Source organism: Sphaeramia orbicularis, chromosome 22, assembly GCF_902148855.1.
Source record: "Sphaeramia orbicularis chromosome 22, fSphaOr1.1, whole genome shotgun sequence".
Taxonomy (NCBI): domain Eukaryota; kingdom Metazoa; phylum Chordata; class Actinopteri; order Kurtiformes; family Apogonidae; genus Sphaeramia; species Sphaeramia orbicularis.
Genome location: NC_043978.1, coordinates 31,476,806 through 31,496,847, shown reverse-complemented (window position 1 = coordinate 31,496,847; position 20,042 = coordinate 31,476,806). Strand labels below are relative to the sequence as shown.

Below are 20,042 nucleotides of genomic sequence, written 5' to 3'. Positions count from 1 at the left end.
AGATACGAACTGCCTCCTGTCCGGTCCAACTTTTTTTTTTCCTCTCCTGTCCAACTAGCGGGTAACTGTAGCTTTTACAAGTAGATGGAGTAACAGCGGGGACGGCCAATCACATGTATGATAGCAAACCGCAGAGCCAATCAGAGAATGATAATTAGGTTAGAGGTGGGACTTCTAGCAGAGACCGACTCTTAACCCTTTGTGTGCCAGAATCACGGACTAAACACTACGGACAGAGGTTGTATTGGTAGTGACAGCACAGTAGTGGATGGATATTGGTAGGGACGTGTCCCTAGCGTCCCTACGCAATTCTACGCCCCTGGTCGTATCTTTTCTCTTCTTTTCTGTCGTCGTATTCAAATAAATCCCAGACAGGACTGTGCTGCTGTCTCCCAGCTTTAGTCTCCATGTTTCCAGGTAGAGTGGGGACCAGAAGACCACTGGAAACCACAAGTGACCACAAATGACCACCCCAGTGTTGTATGGTGCCGCTAGCTAAAATTGCTTGAGGGAAAAAATGGATATTGTACCAATCCGACATTGACAAAGACGAAAACGAAGGGAATTTTATCCATATTTTTTATCCGTTTTAGTTAGTTTTATAAGCACACAATACAGTTTCAGTTAGTTATCATTTTTTCTTTTAATTCTAGTTTTTATTTATTTCAGTTTTTTCAGTTCTAGTTTTTGTCATTTCGTTAGTTTCCGTGAACGATAATAACCTTGCCCTGAACTAAAATGGCTTTGACATCCTTGGTCTGCTCTCTCTCTCTCTGCAGAGATGACCCACCGGCCGTGGGCCTCACTAACGGAGTGGACGGCTGCCACTCAATGCGAGTGGAATGCTGGTCCTGCAGCCCAGTGAGGAGGAAGGACTGTGGACGGGACCGGGCCGTCCTGAACCCACCGGCCCACGACTGCGGACACTCCTACTGCTCCCTCCTGACGCCTGAAACTCCAGGATGGGCTGAGAACAGCGACTCAGGCCAGGGCACCTTCAGCCAGCCCACGGGGAAGGGGACCGACGGGCTGGACACCTCCCACACAAACCACAACGTGGACGACTGTGAGACGGACCCCGATGACACCTCGGCCTTCGACTACTCCTCTGTCACGTCCTGCAGCCCTGATGGGACCCTGCGACGGGAGATGATGGGAAGCAGCAACGGGGAGGATGAGGAGGAGGAGGAGGACAGCCAGGTACCGGTGCTCCTGAAGCCGTCCTACAGCCAACAGCAGCAGCCCAGAGAAAGGACAGTGTGTCTGAGGTGGCAGATCCCCAGGATGACCCCCCACCCCCCTCTGAGGAACCCCCCAGGGCCACATGCAGACAGGCCCCCGCCGTGCCTAGTCCCCTCCTACGGGAAGAGGGTGGTCAGCGTCAGGAAAGGGTCCCCTCCTCTACACCCCAACAGTGCCTTCAGGCCCATCTGGGATGACCCGTCCAAACAGGTACTTCAGGGGTTATTTCCAAATCAGACCATCTGGAAAATGCACTGACATTTACTCTTTTTTTTTTTTTTTTTTTTTTTTATATTAGTGATAGTTAACAAGACAATGTCGACAGAAAAACAACAACAACACATAAACAAAGGGAAACTCAAACAAATAAACAAACAAACCAAAAACAACAACAATGACAGAGTATTGACAAACAACAACGTCATATTACAAAGAAAAAGATCATAAATGTAAATAGCAACTAAACCATATAGCTTGGTTAGGGGTGATAGGGAAAAGGGGAAGAGGAGGGTGTAAATGAAAGTGAGAAAGAGAGAGGGGGGAGTGAGGGGGAGAATAACAATTGTTGTAATAATACAAAAATATTTAATAATACCAGTAGCCTAATTTGCTTGAATTATTGTGGCAGCGATAGCAGTGGAGGCGGTCACAATACTACTAGTTAAATAATTTAATATTTGTAACAATGTATTTGTATCAGTTACTATCTGTTTTGAGTTTATATGAATCAATTTAAATTGATATGGCTATAGGGTGGGGGGGTGGAGCCCCGCACGCAGAGCCCAAAGAGGGGAGGATACCATCAACCCCCCACACAACCCCCACTGACATTTACTTTTGACTTTTATTTGAATGGAGACATAATATTTAATGTTTCTGTAAATGAATATGCATCCATTAATGACATTAAAGGAGTGATATTTTACTTTTTTAAATAGAATTCTGCATTTTTAAAACATTTCCATGTGGTCTACATAAACTGTAAGTGCTATACTTGGATCTGAATTCTTCATTAATTCAACTCCACAGGTCCATCTTCAACCCTGTTTCTGAGTAATGACACCAGAAAGGTCCTTTTGAGCGCTGGCCCTTTAAATGCAAATGAGCCACTTCACACCCCACCCCCTCCTGGTTGTTGCCTGTACTGCTCTGTCCTGCTCAGCCACTTGTTTTCGTTAATACAACCAACAACTGAACATTTTAGGTAATTGGCTCAAAGTTTGGTGCTGACAAACAATCATGGTGTATTCAGAGAAATGTTTGTCGGAAGTCTTGACCTTATATGTGACGTAACTAGTTATAGACACAACAAAGTAAGCAGGAATTGAAACAAAACAAACAAACAAAAAAAGCAGGAATTAAAACAGGTTGTAGAAATTCACTGGATTTTTGCCAAAATGAATTTAAAGATAGCTTTGCAGCACCTGGAGGGTTCAAATTCAAACTTGATGAACTGTTAGAGTCCAAATACATAAATAAATGTACAAAAGACTAATAAAAGTGGGTTTAGCAAAATATAACCCCTTTAAGACTTTTTAATATGACCCAAAATAACAGCTGTACCCCACCTTCACCCGTAAGTAGTTGGGATAAGCTCCAGCAACCCCATAAACCTAGTGAGGATAAAGCAGGTTCAGAGAATGAATGAATATCATTAACTGAACATAAAACAAGTGTGTGTATTTATTTATTTATTTATTTCACTGATCATCTAGATCAGAGGTGTCAAACATGCGGCCCGGGGGCCAAAACCGGCCCAGCAAAGGGTCCAATCCGGCCCGTGGGATGAATTAGTGAAATACAAAAATTACACTGAAGATATTAACAATCAAGGATGTCAAAAATACATTTAGTTCAGTTCCATCTAAAGTGGGTCAGACCAGTAAAATACTATCATAATGAAGTATAAATAATGAAAACCACCTATTTTTCTCTTTGTTTTAGTGTAAAAAAAAAGAAACAAGGAAAATTACACAAAAATGTTTACATTTCCAGACTAGCCTTTTACAAAAAATGTGAAAAACCTGAACAAATATGAACAACCTGAAATGTCTTAAGAGATTTAAAAGTAATTTTACCAATATTATGTCTGTTATTAAATGTTTTGTTCATTTGTAGATCCACTGTGATCTGTATGTTGTAATGAACTTGTGAAAATGAGAAACTGAGGCCAAATAATGGCATAAATTGTTAAAATTGCACTTTTTTTCTTAATAAATTTTATTTTGGTCATGGTTCATGTTTTTCCATATTTTTTAAAAGACAGTTTGTAGATGTAGAAATTTTGATAATATAATCTTACTTTTTTCACTCTAAAACATAGAAACTAGACATACAAATTTTGGAATTGATATTATTTATGTATTATTATGTTATTTTAATGATCCAGCTCACTGCAGGTCATATTGGGCTTTATGTGACCCCTGAACTAACATGAGTTTGACATCCGTGATCTAGATGTTCATAAAGACTCAGAGTAACTTTAAAGGCTTTTATATCAAAACTGAAGAAAACGTGACTTTTTCAGCCAAATCTGTCATTAACTGAACATAAAAAACCAAGCATCTCCATCCACTGTCACTGATCCAACTCCATGGGTTTTACTGGTGAATCAATGTTGTAGAAGATGATGATGTTTCCATGGTAACTACAGAGCCTCTGAACATCCAAATGGGTCATATCTGATGACCATGAAAAGACGACAAACTGTATTTTACACCAATTATTTACATGTATTAATAGGATTCATGGATCATCAGGTATGACACATTTCAGATCAGTAGATGGTTTAGGTCACCAGTGGCTGTTTGGGTTTTTATGGATTAATGGCCAGATATTGAAAGTTAAGTTCTCCTTGAAAACAAAGGTGCAAAAGAATTGGCAAAAAATACATTTTCTGACACTTTTATTTCAAAGAAAACATGAGGACACCTAGGCGGCCTGTTAAAATGACAGTCTTATCTTCTCTTCTTATCGTCATACTTCTATCAAATCCCAGTTTTCTGGTTTTATGTGCATTTTTCACACCTGGGGCTTGTATTTTGTCTTGGTGAAATTGCTCAAGTGTCTGAAGTGGCCGTTTTATTTTGATGAAGTGAAGTAACTTTGACTGTTTTCAGTAATTTCGCTCTTTTTTTTCCTTATTTTCCCTTCATTGCTTTGTTTCTTCTCTTTTCTTCAGAATGATTCAGCTCCAGAGAGAGACAACAGACAGGGCTTCATTCCCATCCAAGCCCCAGGAAGACAGAGTTTTCAGACATTTAACCCAGTCAGAGAGAATCTGAGGTAAATGCTCTCATCAGGGCACATTTTACAACTAACAAAAACAGCTGGATTTATGGATTTTCTTCTTTTTCTCTCACAATTTTTAGTTTATTTTTATTCTGCTGGTTTTTTTTTTTTTTTTTTTTTTTTTTTTTTTAAACTAACATCTGTTGCGTCTCCTCGTCCTTCAGACAGACGCTGAATCAGCAGCAGCACGGAGGCCACACAGCCGCCATGAGCAGCAATGGAGGATTATGGGACGACAGCGAGGACAGCGAAGGCCCCTGCAGCACCGTTTGACCCCCGTCGTCCTCAGAGACCACCGGAAAACTGTTGCACTAAACTGAAGTCATACTCACACAAGGTCATGACAAAACAACACAAATGCATGAAGGAACAGGAAAACAACCAGGAAAATAAGACGAACCAGTGGCGTTTGAGGTTCCCGTATGTTCAATGAAACGTACCTCACAATTTTATCAAATTTAATAACAAGAACAATCACACGACTTTGTTTCCTCTTGATGAAGAAGAGCTGTTTCCTATCGATAAGGAATGAAATCAACCAGTATACACAATATAAAACACAACATTTGATTCATAATTTGGACCAAATTGCAGAGTTTTGTCTTGTAAATGTTCTAGTAACTGACTTAAAGAGAAATTTTTGCAAAAATAACAGCCTGTATTATAAACACATGATATTTTAGGATTATAGGTAAAATGGTTGGATAAAAATTACAGTTTAACGTATAAAAACATATGCATTTTCTCTGAAGCAAAGACCTAGAAGTACAAGGGGAACAGAAAAAGCAATAATTGCTTTGTATATTTCGGTGAAATGACAGTATTTTCATTTAGAATTTGGGAGAAAAGTTGTCAGTGGTTAATGGAATAAAACAAAAATGTTTATTTTACTCAAACACATATCTAATAATAATAATAATATTGATGATAATAAGAAGACAAAGAAGAAAATGAAGACAAAGATGATGATGGTGCCGAAGAACAAGAAGAAAGCGAAGAGAAAAAAACAGATGATGAAGAGGACAAAGAAGACAAGTCTAACCACATGTCCTGACTTTTGCTGAAGTCCTCTAAAGCTTATTTATAAAAGACAAAGACTGTTGTTTTTTATACTCGCAGGAAAAAGAAAATGATGAAGACAATTTTGATTATTAAAAGGTCAGGAATTCTATTAAAACTAGAATTTACAAAATGACCAGAGGCCAAGTAATGAACCATATTCATCAGATAAAATAACTGTTAAAAAGCCCATTACTCATCTTTCTTTGAAATTAACAGATGTATAAACTATTGCAACTAATTCAAACAGTTTTTACTGCATATTAATTGTAAACATTTAAAGTTTTACAATGAAGAAAATTCTCAAAACTTCATTTTCATTGTGAATTGTGAAAAAATGCTTGATTTAAGTTGTTTCTCTGTTGTCATAGGTCTTTACTTGAGAGAAAACCTTGACTGGAAGTGTACGTTACACTAAATATTAATGCGTTTTCCTCAAACTGTCCAACATGAAAATCCTGAATCATCGACTGTATTACATTTAATCTAATGTAACATAACAAAACAGTATCTGCATCTAAATAAAAGCACACATTTGTCTCTGGCTGCAGGATTATTTTGGTTTTCCTCTAAAAACCTAAAAAAAAACCTTGAACAAGTGGTGCCAGGCACAACAAACCCCGCCCCTCGCACATATTGAAGCTTATTTTGGCATCGATCCAGCTGATGTCATCATGTCTATGCATGTGCTGATGTCAGCATATCAACTGCCTCTATATATGTGCCAAGTTTGACGTAAATTGAAACAAAGTTGATGTTTTTATAGACATGTAAAATTTTGCCCATTATAAGTAAATGGGAGAAAAAAAGATGTAAAAAAATTCATAAAAAATTTGAACTTTGACCTACTTTTCCCAAAATGTAGTGACATCTATTGTGGGTCACTGGCAATCTATAAACCCAATTTGGTATGAATTCAACCAATAGTTTTATTAATACAGACATTTAAATTTTCGCCCATTATAAATAAATGGGGGAAAAAAAAAATTGAAAAAAATCATAAAAAATTTAAACTTTGACCCATTTCTCCCTAAATGTAGTGACATATATTCAAGGTCACTGGCAATCTATAAACCAAATTTGGTATTAATTCGACCAATAGTTTCGCTGCTACAGATATTTGAAATTTCACCCATTATAAATAAATGTGGGAAAAGAAAAATTTGAAAAATTAATTAAAAAATGTGAACTTTGACCTACTGTTCCCAAAATGTAATGACATCTATTGTGCGTCACTGGCAATCTAGAAACCAAATTTGGTATGAATTCCACCAATAGTTTTATTGGTACAGACATTTAAAATTTCGCCCATTATAAATAAATAGGGGGAAATTTTTTTAAAAAAAAATCATAAAAAATTTAAACTTTGACCCATTTCTCCCTAAATGTAATGACATATACTCAGGGTCACTGGCAGTCTATAATCCAAATTTGGTATGAATTCAATCAATAGTTTTGCTGCTACAGATATTTGAAATTTCACCCATTATAAGTAAATGGGGGAAAAGAAAAGATTTGAAAAATTCAGAAAAATTTGAACTTTGACCTACTGTTGCCAAAATGTGATGAGATCTATTCTGGGTCACTGGCAATCTATAAACCAAATTTGGTATGAATTCAACCAATAGTTTTATTGGTACAGACATTTAAATTTTCGCCCATTATAAATAAATGGAGGGAAAAAAAAATTGAAAAAAATCATAAAAAATTTAAACTTTGACCCATTTCTCCCAAAATGTAATTACATATATTCAAGGTCACTGGCAATCTATAAACCAAATTTGGTATGTATTCAACCAATAGTTTTAAAGAAACAAAGAGACAAAGAAACAAGCTAAACCAAAAACACTACCCCTTGCCTCCCCTTCGGGGGGGGCGGGGGGGGCTGGGGTAAAAATGAGAGGAGAAATGAACAGTTCAGTACAAAATAAGACTGGGTGATTTATTAATCTCATCAAGACCATTAATACAAAGCAGTTAAAAGGCCACATACCATCAAATAAACCGACTGCTGGATCAAGCTGTTACAGTGCCACCGGAGGAAAACCGATCTGTTAATCTGTCGTACTGGGGTTAAAGAAAAAAACCAAAAACAAATACAGAAAACAAAAAAACTTAAATTAACCCCATCAATACTGACTATTTGGGATTTTATTGTTGATTTAGGACGAGAACAGGAGCAAAGACAGTGAAGCGGTTGGACTTCAGCTGCCTGGAAAACCTCCGACTTCAGCTTCAGGTTTAATCTTTAGTCAGTTTTTCTTTGACGAACGCCCGACTCGTGGGGTAAACGTGAGGCGGTAGACTGTGTGTTTTTCTGCCCTGATCCATGTAGAAAGTGAGTTTAACAGCTGCATAGGACCATGTGACCTATGACATCTGCGGCTCTTCAACAGTACAGCCTAAAGTGCACAAAGTGTGTTTCTCAGAAAATGTCCAATTCTTCACTATGCTCCTCAAATACCTGCAAACGAATATACGACGGGATATATTCAGCTGCAAACTTAATACAACCTCCGTTTGATGAGTGTTAGCATCAAAAAGTCTTTCAAAAGGCAATTAGTAGGATGTACAAAGTGAAGCACATGTCTAAGTAAGTGCTTGGCATGTTCAACTGTATATTTCATTGCTTTAAAACAGCTAAGGGGCAGAAAACATGGCTTTCCTCAGTTAATACTCCCAGTGTTTAAACTGGAGATTGTCTGTAAGTAAATTAGAGACAGTGACCTGTTTTTAGTTGGGTGTTGTTTTTTTTTTGTTTTTGTTTTTTTTTATCCGACTGTAGCAGCATTGGATTATTAGGCAATATTTGACTGAACAGATGCGGATGAGGGTACAATACAGGGGAAAAAAAAGTCACTTTATACAAATTATTTAGTTAGTGTATACATGTTATATATACACAGTATCCACAAACATGTACAATTTCATAGTGTATAGCTTTGTTCTAAACATTACATAGGCAACTTTATTTTTTAGCATTTTAGACACCATTTGCTTATTCTGTAAAGTAGAAAACAAAATAAAAGGCACATCTGAGCATGATGCATGGATTATTTCAGTCTTTCCAAAGTGAAACCAAAATGTTTCAAGCAGAAAAAGAAAAAAAAAAAGAAAAAAAAAAGAAAGAAGTTAAAAAGTTCCTCTTTTTCAGGGTTTTTGTAGGTACTTGGAGCAGCCACTGGGGGGAGCTGAGCCAGCTTTGGTGGGAGGTGTATGGAGGTTATTTCCTGCCAAAAAAACTCCCCCAACAAATAAACGTACTGTGTTTTACAAATGCTGTGAGATTCAACGACGAACAGTGTGGTTTACAGATATAAAACCTGACGGACAAACTAATACAGTTTGTTTAGCAAATGTAAAACCCACCTGTCCAATAAACACACAACATATTTATTTATTAATCATGTCAAAAACAGCTACGACTTCCTCTTCTGCTCTTTTTTTTTTTTTTAAGGCCAAGGTCAGATTATTCACATTAGTAAATTGATGATTGTGAAATAAACCCTTGTATGTTGCGCTGTTAATAAGATGGTAATTTATTAAAGAAATCAATAATCTGGCAAAATAATGAATAAGCTCATTCACTTTAAAGGACTCAACAAAACTGTGTAATAATAAAATACATTTTGAACCTTAATAAACTTAAGATGCGTTATTTACTTAACATTAGTGCTTTATCTGAGTGAGACCTGCTGTTGTGGAGGATAAACTACAACTTTTACTTTTGAGGAAACTGGCAACAAAAAGATTTGACTTTTTTTAAAAATAATTTGAAGTAGTTTTTCAGGGATGCACTGATTTTAACAATCTGTGGCAATACTCAAGAAAAAAAAGTGTATATTAGCTGATGCTGATACTAATTACTTTTGCACATTTAGTTTTAATATTCCATTTCTGTATGCAAAGAAATCTTGATTAGGAAAAAAACAATACCTGAACTGTGCTTCATCACGCTATGTATGAGCACAAATTTAATCATGGAAAGTGATGAGACGTAACGTATAATCATGAGTAGGTGTCATCGGTGTACTATCAGACATGCTGTTGTATTAGAAATACATTGTGTATTTGCTGGATAAGTAGGTTCTGTATCTATAAACAAAGTGCATTAATCGGTTATTCCTGTTTTGTATTTGCAAGCCACACCGTTTGTTAGCGAATCGTCATGTATTCGTAAAAAACTGCGTTGCTTGTTTGACGTTCGGCAGGAAACCGTCTCCACAGCGTTGCGACATCCAGTGCTGAGTTTTAATACCAATGAAGAACAGTTGATCATGAGGGGTTTTATCGGGGAAGAGCACAGTGTCAGACAGCAGCGCACGTCTAAACAGGGATCGGTTAAGACATCAGCTTTTGAAGACCTGGAGAGTAAAAGTGTCTCGGTCCCGGTCTTCGTCCTGGATCGGTGCTGTTTGATATCGTGGCAGACGTCCCTCTGTCATAAACACCAGAGGGACGTTTTAAGAGTCTAATCGGACCTGCTGAAACCTCCAAGCTCGATGTGCAAACGGAGAGTTCCCGGCTAAGTTTGTTTTTCTTTTTTTTCCCATCCTGCCGAGACGACTGGAGCCTGGGGTCAGAGGTCACTGCTGTTTAAAGGCAACGTTTTGTGGCTGCGGACAAAAACAGTCAGAAGGTTTGACTTTTTTACAGTCACAGTGAGATACTTGGTAGTAGAAGGGAGGGGGGGGGATTCAGTGTCGCCTCCTTTTGTGTTGCTTTAATGTCACATTTGTTTAAAAAAAAAAGAAAATCCCTTATCCCCCTGCATAAAATAAGACTTTGGCAACTGTTTTTTTTTTTTTTTTTTAACTCAGTTTGTAGGAAAAACAAGTCAATGGAAATGTCTGTTCACACCTGCTGCCCACACCCACCGACAAAGAGCTACATGTTGATCATCGAAGAGAAGTTTTAGAAAATCTGTGAACTGCAGCAGGACTCCACGAGACGTCAATGCCTGAAGAAACGAAGCATGACAGTTGAGGCTACAAAGTCCAAGGCCCCCCCACATTCAGCAGCTCCATGATACCGGAGCGGGATGTGAGGAAATCTGTACGGTAAAGGGTTAGTTCAGTGCGTGGGGATGTATGTGGTGCACATCCACAGTCAGTGTAGGAAATAAAACAGATAACATCCTGTTTAGAAGGCGTTCTACGGTGAATATCTTAATTAAGAAGTAAAGACATACTCCCTCATAGGACCGCCCAGCTATATTCTGAGGTCTTAAGTAAAATAATAGTACCATCAAACCTTTCCTAGTCCTGTCATTTAAATGGGTACAAAGAGCGTTGCATCATGGGTTCAGAGACAGACTAATGTTTTGCAAACTATCAGTATTGGTGGAAACTGGCTTCGGTAGTAGCTGACGGTGAATATCTGGCTTCTCGACTGAAAAACCGCAAAAAAAAAAAAAAAAAAGTGATTATAGGTTCCATTTTATTTTTTTTTTTTACAATTTGACAGTGAGCTCCATATTTATTCATCATATTTGACGCAGATGTTCATAAGTTGCAGTTTGAATTAGTCTAGGCAGATTAAATATCGGCTTTTCCTGCTCCAAACTATTATTACTATGTTGACTTTTACAAATTCAATACTAGTTGAACTCTAGTGGCAAGTGTATGAAAGGCTGTAGTGAGTCTTAAGCGTTAAAGTGTTCAGTTTTGGTCTGCTTCTGCCTGTAGGAGTTTGTGTAACATTATTTTGCTGCTGCTGACAAAATACAATCATGATAGCAGCGACACAGCGGTCACAGTCGCGCCTTGCTTTGCACAGATGCTTTCTTGAAAACAGTGCTAGAAGTCATTTGTGCATTTTTTCAGCTCTGTGGCCAACGAGCTGTCACAGTCTAAATACTGGACAACAAGGTAGAGCTGTGAAAATACTCAAAATGCAGTGAACAGATGAACTACTGTTGTTTTCTTTTTTAATAGTTTAATGATGCTTTGCTGCTGCCCCCTTATTGATACCTTCTACTGTAGTAAATACACTGACCATGGAAACGTACCTCACACAACTCCGCTGTCAAAAATCTGAACTAACCCCATTGAGTGTGAGTGGTGAGAACTTGTCCGAGGAGCAGTGGGTCCTGCTCTGAACAGTGCGTGTGCTCGGTTTCAACACGAGCACACACGCTCCTTGGTGTTCGTTAGCTGGCACACTGGTGGGTTTCTCATTGGCACAGAGGGTTTATGATGAAGGCGGAGCTACTGATCCCCTGAGAGGCACAGTGGGGGAGTGATTGGTCAATGCAGAGGGCGGTCGGTCGAGTCGAGAGTGTGTTAGTTTTTGTGATCAGTAGCTTTAATCCAGTCCACTGTAGTTTGAAATCTGCACGTCGCTCACTGGCTGCTGTCTGTGTTCTCCACCAATGAGAGGGCTTGTAGCGGCGGCTGAAGCAGCTCCCTTTTGTAAGTCTTTGGTGGGAGTTTGGGGAGTTGTGGGCTGGAGTTGTGGCGGGGCGGGACAGGTGGAGCAGTGATGGAGACGGGTAGGGGGCACAGGCTGTTCTGGCTGGCGCTGAGCGGGCAGCCCCGCCGAGGGATGCGGGGCGACGGCGTGCTAGGCGGGGTGTTGGGCGAACTGGGCGAGCTGCTGCCGAACTCCCAGTGGTAACGGCCCACGGGGGACGGCTGCAGGTTGAGGGGGTAGTTGATGAAGATCTCCGGCGGACGCTGGGGTACCGGGGGCGGCGTGTCGGGGAGCGGGTCACGAGGTGGAGGGGGAGGTGGGCTGGGCAGGGGGCCGTCAATGGGGCCGTTGTAGATGAGTGGTCGAGGCTGGTTCCTGGGCAGAGGAGGGGGCAGCCTGGGGGGGATGGCGGGGGGGCTGTCGGACATGGTCAGCTGAAACACAGACACACGGGGATGGCGTTTAACATCATTCAGCCTCAATTAACCAGGGTTTCAACAAGTTTAAAGTAAGGTTTTTACAACTATTATGAATGGAATTTAAAACCTCCTTCACATCCATGTTCAAAAGTATTAAGCTCAGAGTTGCATTTTGCCTTTGTTTTCATTAATAACAACATTTACCGACGGTTGTTTACTACATGTGTATAGACGCTAACTTCCTGAACAGCTCTGACTTTCAACCTAAAGTTTCTAATTTCAGTATTTTCTCACATAACGTGCAGCTGACTCCAAATTATTATTATTTTGAACAAGTTTTGACCACACACTAAATGTGCTGTTCTCAGTCAGATCAAGTTACAACACACTATCTGATAAATTCTGACAAGGCTGCACAGTTTGCATTCCTTCCTGTAGTTTTGTAACAGTGCAACCAAAACACAATTTTGCCAAGTATCATTTACAACAATGTAGTTAACATTATAATCCAATCACTTTCTAAGACCTGTCAAAACTGTCTAAGACATTTTAAGGCCTAGAAATTCAGATGACTGGATTTTATACTTTTTAAGGGGCACAAAATGCACAGATCAGTTCAGGACAACTTACAGTCTTTGTTACCAGCGGTGGCCTGTGATCATAATCTCATGAAAATCATTTAATAATTTTAAAAGCATTTTGTTTACTTTGCTGTTTTTTTTTTTTTTGCTTCTCCTGGTAGAGAATTATGAACGCCATGGAGGTTATAAATGTACGTTTTGGCAGCATTTTAGTGTAAAGTCAGAAGGTTCATGTCATTACACAGAAGGGGCAATAATTCACTGACAAACCAAACTGACACTCATCAGAAGATTAAAATCTCAGAAGACGATTATTATGTTTTAGCCTATTGGTAGAAACACTAGGTCTGTAGTAACCATCACTTTTAGACAGATGCCAATATCTGTTAAAAATAGTGCATAGTTCACAGTTAATGTCCTTAAATGGGAGTAAAACACAGACGTAGGAGGTAATGTCTAAATAATACTAGTCCCATGTGAATTGGACTTAATTCTGAACTCCAGTTTCTCACCAGTCCTGACTCTGCTCTCACCACAAGTATGCTGAACTCTATCAAACTGAGGTAAGCCTCGGTAATTATGGGTATAATGGTGGGAAATGATGCACTGCTCTTACTTTGGCTTCAGACATGGCGTCTTTCCTTCGCGGTGGCAGAGGAGGCGGCTTCAGCGGCTCTTCTCCAAGCTGGTGGAGGCTGCTGCAGGACACGGACTGATGCTCTGACAGAAACAAAAACATAGTTGGAGCGAAAGAAACGTTTAGAAAGGATGATGAAATAGTAACATTCAGCCAAAATGTTTGTATAAAGACAAGTCGGATTAAAACCAACTCCACACTTACTTGAAGGCGGCAGATAAACTTGAGCAAATATGGAGTTACTACCTGTTAATTCAGAAAGAGAGGAGAATATAAGTATGATTACCTTTATGTTTTTAGCTTTTTAAATGATCACTTTTGTATAGAAAAAGGTGAAAAATTGACAGTTAATTCTGACTCTTAGTGCAACGTGTACAGGGTTAATGCAAGGATTTAATAATTTGGTTAGAATTGTGTTTGGTCTGAAAGCAGCTAATGAGACATTATTTAAGAACTGTGCGGAATTTCTACATAAAGCCTTTAACAGAGTGACTGTTGGTTCCGATGTTCAGCTGAACTCACCGCCGTAGGAGCTGCTGAGGTCGTGCTCTGCGAAGACTGAGCTGAGGTCGGAGGAGGCCGACTGTGGAGGAGTTGGCGTGTTCGGAGACGTAGGCACCGAGGCTGATGCCGGCGTCTCCGGCTCAGTCTCGGCGATGCTTCGAAAGGTGATCTTATGCGGGGGCTCCCTCTCCAGCGGGACAGGATGGCCCTTCGGGGTGCCAGAGGTAGACGTTCGCACAGGCCGGATCCCCGGAGATTTCAGAGGGTAGCCGGTCTTCCTGGCCTGAAGGAGGAGAGAGGAGGCACTGATGCAACTTTATCAGCAACACAACACAATGATTATCTGTGGCATAAGGTTAAAAGAAAACAGAAATCTGCCAAACCACAAAGAAACTGTACACACAGACATCCTGAGTCTCAAACTCTGCACACTGAAGCTTCAAAATCACAGCTATAGAAAGAGGGAGAACGTTTTTGAAAGAAGGGGAACTGTTGGCCTATTAAATGGATACATTTTTCACATCAACAAAATTTGTTTATCACTTCTGGAAAAGACATTGTCTCTTTACAGAACTTTTTTTTTTTTAAATCTAAAAGAAAACATGTTGAAAAATTTGTCAACGTCAAACTTAAAACTAAGGCTTTTTATGATGAAATTTAAGACCAACTTGACAAAAAACAAAACTGAGGAAAATGGCAAAATCAGTTCTAATGAAATTAAGGTTACGGACAACAAAGTGTTCACTCGTAATCATAAAGAGGGAAATGATCTACTTCCTGGCATCAGCTGGTGAATTCACAATGTAGTTTTGTGCATCTACCTCTCCACGTGTGACTCCATTGTTGTGATTCCATTTGAAATGTAGTTTATTTAGTGTATTTTCTGCACAAAAAGTGTGCAAAGTATCATTGCCTGTTTACCATTGTCACAAAATCTCGGCTGAATACAGTTTCCGCTAAATTTGCATCTCACCATATTGTCGGGAGTTAGTTCTTGTCTTGTACTCTTGGACCCTGAGCATTGCCAGGAAAAAAATGTATAGTTCACTCTGATATGCTGATCTGAGTGACATTAATGCAAGAAACATTCAGTAAATTCATTCCAGGGAAAGATAAAAAAGAAACCTAAAATCCTAGTTCCTAAGTTTCAGCATTTTTAAACGTTTTTAAATAAATATTGATTTAAGAATTTTTTAATACATTCATTCATTCGTAATGAATGAATGAATAAAATTTCTTTTAAGAGTGTTTCAAGATTTGGGAAATGTGCGTGAAAGGTCCATTTCTTAAGTGAAATTAACAAAACTGAAGCTGCAGTTTTGAATAAGGACAGACATTCTGCTTTTAGTCTAATCTGCAGTAAAACAGAAGTAAACATTGTTGCATCAGAGTTCACTTCAGTAGAAACGCTTACAAATCGAGGAGGCTGCCTGCAATTCCGTGGCTCAATTTCCAGAGAAGTGTTAAAGAGATAGTCCGAAAACTCCTTCTCGCTCCTGTTTCCCATGGGGTTCAGGTTTTCGAAGAACCTCTGTGCAGAAAAGCAGAAAAAGAGTTCAGTTCATAGATGCTCTTGTTAAGAGTTAAAAATGGCTTAAAGGACCAGACAGACTCACCCTGATGTCGTGCTCCACCTTCAGACAGTAGGGCTGGTTCTGGTACTGCTGGATTTCTCCTGTGATTTCTGCTACTTTCCTCCTCTTGCTGAAGTTAATCAGCTCTTTGCCGTGGCGTTTAAGGAAGTCTGGGTTGCCTTCCTCTGTCTTTAGGATGTTGGTTAAATAGATACCTGAGGATGGATCAAAACTGATTAGAACAGATAGAGATCCAACCACGGAACTATTTTAATGTTCTTAATAATTAATGGTCACAGTGGGAGGACAACATGTAGAGATACTGCTTTATCTTTGCTTTTCTTGTAGTGACTGTTCAGAACTTACCAAAGAAAGGCACACAGGGTGGGTTTATTGACTTAAGTTTAGCCAAGTATTTCTTAAAATGGTCCTGGCTCAGTTCTACAGCTTCTTCCAGGACTTTCTTTTTCCTTTCTGGTATTGCCTGTTGGTGCAGAGATAAACAACAAATTACATATCTGACAAAGAGATGAAACAAGGGAGGTTATTATCATTAGCTAAAACTATCAAAGTAACAAAAACTAAGCTTGACAAAAAACTATTTAAAGACAACCGCTACTAAAATTACACAGAAAGCACCTTTCAAAATATTCATACATAACCCCTAAAAACCAGTAACAGATTACGAGTGCAAAACTATTATAACTTTAGTAACCAGTTGTATGTCTTTCCTTATCATTATTTACCTCAAATGTGTGGTCGAGCCTGTAGACCGGCACAGAATTGATTGCACAGACCACCTCCAGCACTCCGTTGAAGTTGTTGAGCTCCTGGAAAACCTGCAGAATCTCTATGACCCTGGACAATATCGCCACCCGTTCATCCAGGTTCATCGTCTCTACAATACACCTGAAACCAACACAGGCTGTTTGGATTTTGTCCAGAACTTAGCAGTGACGTGCGGTGTGATTAGAGCATCTGACTATTTGTACTCACTTCTCGAACCACAGTGTGAGGTTGGTGGTGTGGCGGATCATGCGGAGCAGGTTTGGTGAATTCTTCTCTTTGTCCTCTTTGGTCCAGACACTGCCAACGAGTTCAGATGGCCGAACAGCTCTGTGGACGAGGCAGGGTGTTTTCAGACAGATAATATGAAACTGAATATGTGGAAAAAATGTCTAAACCTGATTAAAGTGATCATTATACTGGTACTAGTTAACTTCTTTTTTTTTTTTTTTGATTGTATAACAGATTCTCTTCATTTATTTGACCATGTTAGTACCACTCTGCATTGCCACATAGAAAATGTTAAAATATCATAGCAGAAATAATTATATTAATAATTATATAATTCTATAATAATCATCACAACAAATATAAACTGGCTGGAAAGACATTTCATGAGATCAGTGGTGTTTAACTCTAACTCAACTCAAGTAAGAGATGATGAATAGATTAAACCTATTAAAAGTAGGTGGCACAAAACCTTTAAAATTACTGTACTGTATTTTTTTATTCCAAAGATTAATGGAATATTAGGATCCATTAAAAATATTCAGTAGTTTTAGTTTTACTGTAAAATTTAACTGTAAATGAATTTCTTCAGAGCACAAATATCAGTATAAATATCATACAGATTAATAGTCATTTACAGCAACAGGAATGAAAACCAGGAATAAAGTTTAAATTTTCAGGTTGTCATTAGAATATTTGGGTTTTGGCTTTATTTAATATTGACAGGCTTATTGATCAAAAGAACACAAGAAGTGTAAATAAGAAAAGAAAAACGAAAAATTTAGTAAACCCGTCCATGACACAGCTCCATTCTCACCTGTAGAGCTCTGATTCGAGCAGTGTGAGCTGACGGGCGATCTCTATGGGGTGAAGGGTCATGAGGTCGAAGGACTCCACCTGTCCTGCTCTGCAGATGTGCCACTCAATGGGAGGAGGTAGGCTCTCAAAGGTGATGTTATGACTGACTCCGTTCGACTGCGTCTGCAGCTTCCTCCGGATGATCTTATTGATGGACTCGACCCACTTTCTCATCGATTTCCCTGAAGCAAAACAAAAAAAAGAACAAATTAATATGGAGTGTTACCGTCTTAAAATCAACAAACTAATCTGATCCTTCTGTTCATTGTGTTTATCAATGTATTTAAGAAGATGCATTCATACAGACTGGATCATTTACTCAGATCAAAAAGTGAATCTGCATCTCAAGCATTTAAAAACTCAAAACAGGAATCATGCTTTTGATGCACTTGAACATCTGTATTTTTACTGTGATAATGGTGCTTATGATATTCTGTCTGTTTTACTTATGGGGGAAGAGATGAAAGCCTGTTACCTCAGCCTAAATGTATTTATTTGGTAGTAAGACTTTTATCATGCATAAAACAAAGCTGTGATTTGTCAAACACAATCTCTTGTTCACCATGGAGTCAAATAACATTATGAAACGGCAGCTAAAATGGTCTAGAATGTTCATTTATGCACAAATTATGTGGATTTATGGACTGGATTACAATGGTTTGTCTTTTTGATTAATTTGGTATTTTAAGTTTTCTCGTCTCCACTGTACAAAAGAATTGCATAAGCTTCAAAAAAACATAATCAGTGGAGTAAATATATCAATACTGACAGATACAGAATATTTACAAAGACAAATAATCTCTTACGGTCCTCAAAACAGATTTGTATACGGGAAAAAAAATGGAATACGAGTACTCAGGTTGCATTTAACTACATACTTCAAATGTGTCTACAGTGTTAACTATTACTTGGTTTATAAATTTGTTATATTTACAGAACAATACATGTGTCAGCAGAGATCTAGGTGAGATAGTAAACCTTTAATGTGTGTTTTATGTAGGACTGACCTCGTAGTTGGATTTTGCTGGTGATGTATTCCTCTAACTGGGTCCTCAGTTCTGGATCGTTTTCAAAGTCGTAGAAATGATGTTCAACCCACTGGCGGAAAACATTGAGAACCCTGTGAAGCAAATACCAGTCAGTATTCATTCATTACACTGTACATACGTTATATGATCAAATAATATTAAATAATGAAAGTATCCAGATGACAACCTATGTTTTTGGGCTTTAACTGCATAATGACTGACAAACTCATAAAGCAGAAAATTAGCCTTTTGACCCTTTACGCATAAAAATTATCTTTTTTTTATCAATATATGACGGATAGTGTTTCGTACAAAGATGATGTAGGGCAAAAAAACAAAAAAACAAAAAAAAAGACTTAATTCACCAGCTGACTCTACTCCAGAGTGTATTTTTTATGCTGGTCAGTAAACATTTTCTAAGAGTGGGTACTTTGCTTTAATCGCTGAGTATCCAGACTTTAAAACAAACACTGGGACCACCATAACTGTTTGAAAAGACCACCTAAGATGCACGACAACATCCCTGGACTGTTATTTTTCTACATATTTATACACAAACAGTTTTGGATTCATATCAGATGAAAACTCTCATGTCTGTCCTGTGTACTCAAATATGTTCTGAGACCTTTTGTAATATTAGAGCCCCTTACATTTAATCAAACTGAAGCCATCTTCAACTGTCTGGAATTAAAGTCTTTAAATGGCTGCTTCCCTAAACTGGGATGCTCTCAGTTTGTAATGGATGTAAGAAAACTATTCCTGACTCTGTTTGTGCTCCTTTTAAGGACACAAGGCCTGACAGAAAAGCACTTCCACAGTTCAGTGAGAACATTTAACAGGAGAATGTAGAAGAGAACAGAAGAAAAGAGACCAAAAAAAAAAGATTTTGTGAAACTCTGAACACCTTTTTCGAAAAAAAAATGATTATATACAGTCTGAGCACTTAAATCAGCATTTTGCTTTTCATATTGTCATTTTTTTTTTAGAAAATGTAATTATTTTCACATCACTATTAATAAATGCAGAACAACACTTTGGTATTACACTCCTAAAATATGCAGCTGTTTATGTAACTTGAAAGAGAAGATGAACACTGATGGAAGATGCATTCAGATCCTTTACTAATATAGCAATGTTAAAAAAACAGTCCTACATGCAAATCCTACATGAGTAAAAGTATTAAAGTATTTATAGTATAATGTAGCTAAAAGTTATTTCAGCAAATGTACTGGTTTCATTGCTCTGACTCATGCATTATGATCTATGATATCATTAAAACTGTGAAACTTCTTTTACAAACAGGGACGATAGAAAAATCTGAGACTCATCATGTGAGTAACAGTAAAGCAAAGGAGAAAAACATTATTCTGATGCCCTCATACATTATTTAAAGATTTTGGACTTTTTGTCAAATCTTTGCT

The 20,042-nt window shown here is 38.4% G+C and overlaps 1 protein-coding gene across 1 annotated transcript in view; it reads right to left on the bottom strand.

Moving 5' to 3' along the window:
• Nucleotides 1–7,508: 7,508 nt before the first annotated feature.
• The window catches only part of sos2 (son of sevenless homolog 2 (Drosophila)), a 54,175-nt gene continuing 41,641 nt past the window's right edge, over nucleotides 7,509–20,042 (bottom strand). The window contains exons 13-23 of the mRNA XM_030126612.1: nucleotides 18,601–18,713; nucleotides 17,553–17,775; nucleotides 16,718–16,837; nucleotides 16,468–16,630; nucleotides 16,088–16,205; nucleotides 15,764–15,936; nucleotides 15,562–15,678; nucleotides 14,166–14,430; nucleotides 13,848–13,889; nucleotides 13,623–13,726; nucleotides 7,509–12,440 (exon numbers count right to left, since the gene is read on the bottom strand). Coding sequence (XP_029982472.1) covers nucleotides 11,937–12,440; nucleotides 13,623–13,726; nucleotides 13,848–13,889; nucleotides 14,166–14,430; nucleotides 15,562–15,678; nucleotides 15,764–15,936; nucleotides 16,088–16,205; nucleotides 16,468–16,630; nucleotides 16,718–16,837; nucleotides 17,553–17,775; nucleotides 18,601–18,713 — 1,942 coding nt within the window. The 3' untranslated portion in view covers nucleotides 7,509–11,936. The remainder of the gene's footprint in view (nucleotides 12,441–13,622; nucleotides 13,727–13,847; nucleotides 13,890–14,165; nucleotides 14,431–15,561; nucleotides 15,679–15,763; nucleotides 15,937–16,087; nucleotides 16,206–16,467; nucleotides 16,631–16,717; nucleotides 16,838–17,552; nucleotides 17,776–18,600; nucleotides 18,714–20,042) is intronic.